At 29.7% G+C, this 5,306-nt stretch overlaps 1 protein-coding gene across 2 annotated transcripts in view; it reads left to right on the plus strand.

Moving 5' to 3' along the window:
• Nucleotides 1-27: 27 nt before the first annotated feature.
• The window catches only part of LOC106470320 (proteasome activator complex subunit 3-like), a 39,074-nt gene continuing 33,795 nt past the window's right edge, over nt 28-5,306 (plus strand). The window contains exon 1 of one of the 2 annotated variants that reach the window (XM_013930867.2): nt 28-83. In XM_013930867.2, coding sequence (XP_013786321.1) covers nt 54-83 — 30 coding nt within the window. In that variant the 5' untranslated portion in view covers nt 28-53. The remainder of the gene's footprint in view (nt 84-5,306) is intronic. The other variant, XM_013930869.2, reaches the window with a different exon arrangement.

The following is a 5,306-nucleotide window of genomic DNA, read 5'->3' on the forward strand; positions in this document are numbered from 1 at the left end:
GCTTAATTTTGTATATTATACAACAGAGGGCAAAGTAGTAGTAGCATAGTAGCATGGCAGCGGTTCTAACGTTAGCCGAAAAGGTGTGATGAAACATTTATTATAATCCTTAATATATGTTTTAAACGTTCTCTAGAAACCAAAGAAGTATGTAGAATAGTTAAGCTAGTAACACTGGTTATATAACAAATAAGGTTGAGGCTAGTAGTTGCCTTGAGACTTACTTATTAGTTAAGACGTTTAACTTTGTAAGTTAAGTCGTAATCTCAATCTCTGCGTCTGTATAGCCGTGAGACTAACGTAATGCTTTTTTATTGCTATAGCCTCGGCCTAACCTATAGTATACGTAACTATTAGTATTACTGTTAATATTGGACTTTGTGAACTAGTTGACTGAGGGCCTCATCTTTGAATTTTGCATTTTTTGGCGTAATCTGATTTTCTTTTAAAACGTAATCCACTTACTTTGTAATTTTAACTCTTATTCTTATTAATGACAATTGTTTTGCTTTTTTTGAGATTTTAATTTTAGTTAAAATCATGAAGCACTTAGGCTAAAGTTACTGTTAAGTTAAAATTATTGTCTGGTAATATATTACTGCCATGTAAATAATTATTTGGGTAATTTGGTATAAGTTATTTTCAACCAAATGACATTACATCATTGGCCAAAGATTATCACACTTTATCAATTATATAATTTATATGTTACTGTTAGTTCAAACGATTATGAATTTTAACTAAGAATGCACCATTTGTTGATAAGTGCTGTTGGTAAGTAAAATGTTGGTTTCTGGTATTTCATAGTATATATATATAAATATATATTGTCAAAAGTGTCCCATCAGTTTATCAGAAAATATCTGAAATCATTAAACGTGGTATTATTTTGTTCCTGTCTGGTTATTCTTTCAAAGTGGTGCACCTACAGGTTACAGTTGCACATGCTCAATCAATGACACGACTGAAAAAGTATCGATCTTATTATGTGCTAACTATTATAAAAAATACTGCTACTTTATTAAAATAAATGAGTGATTAGTGAATTTAAAAAAAAATTACATTTACAGTTAAAATTAGTTGATTCATAATTCACTGTGCCCCTTGTGGCTCAGTGGAAGTTTGAGGGCTTATGATAGTAAAAATTGGGTTTTGATACTTGTGGTACAGCACAGCCCATTGTGGAGCTTTGTGTTTTACAACAAATAAGTAATTTATTACACTATACAAAAACAAAAAGGTTAAAAATTATGGACCATTCTGCACTCTGGACTATGGACTTTATCCTTGTAATTAGTGTAAACTGTTGCTAAAGTAATACTTTATGCCCATTTTAAATTAACTCTGTGGGTAGTTTGATAATAAACTTGAGGAATTAAAAGGGAAAAAACAGCATTACTGATGTGGGAAACAGTTTAAATCCTCTATATATTTTTTACTTTTAACTACATCAAAAATATGTTACACCATAAATCAAAAAAGTTAAACATGCATCTTCAAGGCATAAGTCAAATTCAAACAATCTGTTAGTATTATGTAACATCAGTTCTATTATTTGAATCTTAAATTAACAGTAATAACAGTGTATACTTAAGTTTTTAATATTAAAAATGGCCTAGTAATGGTACAAGGTTTGTAATTTTACTGTATTTTCTATAATTAGTTATGACATAACTTTTAATTTATAAATGTTTTGAGTATTTGAAGTTACTCAAACTCGTATACTTAAACAAAACCTGTTAATTAGTAATACATGTATTAAGTCTTTTTTTTTATATGCATCCATACTAAACAGTGAAACGCCACTGCCATTTTCATCTCATTAGTTTGAACAAAATTTTTTTTTATTATAAAATTTGAAGCATGCCATCCATTGGAAAAATATTTTTCAGTTGTAGGATCAGAAAAGCATGACAGTCTGTATTTTATTCACCAAACTGGTCTTGCATCTCGTGTTATGATTTTTGCAGAGATTGTTACTGTATGAGTAAATATTTTCAATTGCATAATAGAACTGCAAATTATATTTTAAAACTAAAAGCTCAATCAAGTATTAGTATTTTTTTTTACTTACCTGCAGTGCATGTGCTTTTGTGTTGCACTTTCAAAAGTTTCTTCCAGACAGATGTGATATCCCTAAGTAGGACAGCAGTAAGTCTATGAACTTACAACACCAGAATCTGGGGCTTCACTTCCCTATGGTAGACACATCAAATAGCTCATTGTAGTTTTGCTCTAAAAACAAACAAATACACGAGATGGGTGGGGCAAAACATAAACATATGTAAATACAAACTAGTTAACATAATAATAATAAAGAAAAGCAATCATGAATAGAATAATACAAGAGCATGTAAAAGTGACAAAGAAACCTTTTTTTTGTAGCTTACTAGTGTTATAAATCATTAGTCAATTGTATGTTAATGTGATGTTTTGATAATAGGTACACAAGGAAATAGCAAAGAAACTAACAATCTAACAAATTTGCTTTACTTTTGCTATGCCCATTGTGTTATCAGGAGAGTTAGCAAATCTTGAAGATATGAGAATTATCTGCTGTAAATTGGACAACTGAATTAGTTGGAGATACTGACCAAATGTGGAAATTTTTTGAATATTCAACATAGGCATATTCCTTATAGATGATGATGATGATAAAAAAAGGTGGATGCAAGTAATAAAGCCAGGTTGACTTACAAAATTAAAGAAGGCATTATAATCATAAATTTAAATTGGCTGCAATAATGGAAGATTTGGAGGATGGTAGCATCCCAGTTTGTCTACTCCCATTGAAAATAGACTAAATGGGAGTAGAAGAAATTGGAATAAACCTAAAAAATAAATCAAGTTGTCAAATATAGAATAAGGTTTATGTACAAAAATCACTTTGTCACAGTTTTGTAAACAAAGCATTTTTGTGTTTATATTGTTTACAATACCATGCAATAGATTTAAAACATTCACACATCAACAGAGTGGTTGGCCTTTGGAATGGATTGCCTTCAGATGTGATGTAGTTAATTTAGAGTATAAGGAAAAGCTTCATAAATATTTGAATGATGAAGACTGGCTTTGAGTTTTTTAGTGTTTAATCTAGTGGATAGGACAACCTAGATGTACAAAAATGTCCCTTTTTGTCTTTTATAAATATAGTATGCATGATGTTAACTCCAGTAATCCATTCATTGTATTTGCTACTCTTCAATTGCTTCTTTAATGCTTGAATTCATTGTATCTAAGTATTCATCAAACTGGAAGCACTAGATGTTTCTTTGATTTGCCTGTTTGACACCTTGTCATTAATGTTAAAGTTTTGTGCAGTCTTATTCAACTTGTGATTTGCTTTGTTGGCAAAAAAATTATTAAAATAACACCTGAAGATTCTTTTATTTTTCCTCAGTTTATGTTTGAATAATTGAAAATTAAAAGAGTCTGAAGCCTCTTTAAGGTAAAGTTTATGAATTAAATTGATAAACCATTTGTCATTTGGCCACAAAATAAATTGTTTAGTTAGATACTTGACTAAAGAACTTCTGGACCTAGAAGAATTTCTGAATTGTAAGTGGATTTTGACAAGAAAAAAAAAGATAGAGCAATTATCACCATGTTTCAAAGACAATTTTTGCACTAGGTGAAATGGAACATTTAATAAACTTAGGTAAATATTTACCTTGTACACGTGCTTGACAATGTTTGTTTCAATAAATGTTATCACTTCAACAACTTGTTCCTCCATTTTGTAAATACATATCCGGAGGGAAGGGTTCTCACAAATTGAGCTATATCTACAGTATTGATTGGATGATGTGAATCAAGCCCCATGATGAGAACTTTGATAATGAAGACTTCAGGTGTTAGTGAAGCAATAAGGAACTAGTGTAATATAATGATTGTATTTTGTGAGTTAGCACGAAATCAACAGCAATCATTAAACTGTCAAGAAAATGACAAGAATACTGAAAAAGTAAACACTGTATGACAACAAGTGTGACCTGAAGAAATTGAGCAACAATGTGGATATTCTTGCCTTGAGAGTGTTACACTTTTTCATTCAGTATAAAAGCATAAAAGAATATGTGACTTGAAGTCATTTATCCCATTGAGATTACCCTTTACAACAATTTTAGGATGCTGTTATTATTACTGGTAATTTAGTTTGGTTACTGGTAATTAATAATCAACAACTGTCATAAGATAGAGTTAAACATGCTGTTTCTAATATTATTTTAAGAATTATTAGCATTAGTACACTATCAATTTTTAAATCAAATTTGCTATACCCAAATCAAAGTTATGACAAAGCAAATTGTGTAAGTTTATGTAATTGTTTTTGTTTTTGAAACAGAGCTTATATCTTGAAGGAAAATTAAGTTAATACATGAACACTACTCCAACTTAAACCCAGTTTACTTTGTCATAAAAATAGCTTCCAAACAAAAACAGAACACCAACAATCTTAAAGTGTGCTCATGGGTTGTAAACAGACACATGAGGTAGATGGGTGAAGCACAGACATTGAGGGCCTAGAAGCCTGTTAAAACTGGTTCCTAAATGTAAAGCCATTACACATCTGCTGTTTGCACACACAAAAACACCACCATCACATCACTCTGGATGATTTCCAAATATTTGATTTGGACTATTTTATAAAACTGATGTTGATCTTAGAATTTAATTTACTTTCTTTTCTTTTCACTTCTGATTTTCCAAAGTGTAATGACTAAAATGTTTCATATTAAATTTCTACAGATTCATTACATACGATCCAAAATGTCTGGAGTAAAATGATTATTTTCAATATCACCATAAATAAAATGAAGGGGTATTGAAACCGAATTTTTAAATAAATTCTTAGTAAATTACTCGTATAATATATTTTGTGTTTGTTTCTCTAAAATGCACATATCAATCTGTGCGTTTGGTTATGGGTATTTTCTGTTTACATTAATTAACCCTAAAATTATGAAGGGTATGTAGAAAGAACCACAGAGTAAGTATATTTTTTATTCACTCGGAGTATAAGTTAAGAAAAAAGAATTAGGGCCTTGGCTTTGAAAAAGACTACAAGTAAGTTTATTTAATTATTTTTTAATTTGGCTATACTACATCCAGCTTTTTTTTTTTTATTTTTAAATATTTTTTGTTTTAAATTCTCTATTTTTTTCATTTTTGTTCAGTGTAATCTAAGTTAAGCCTAAATACTGAACACTTAAGAACATAAGAAAAAGCAAGTTAACACAAAATGTTCCATAAGGTCACTCCTTACCCTCAACAAACATAAAACCAAATTCAACAAATGTTTTTTA

Source organism: Limulus polyphemus, unplaced genomic scaffold, assembly GCF_000517525.1.
Source record: "Limulus polyphemus unplaced genomic scaffold, Limulus_polyphemus-2.1.2 Scaffold3942, whole genome shotgun sequence".
Taxonomy (NCBI): domain Eukaryota; kingdom Metazoa; phylum Arthropoda; class Merostomata; order Xiphosura; family Limulidae; genus Limulus; species Limulus polyphemus.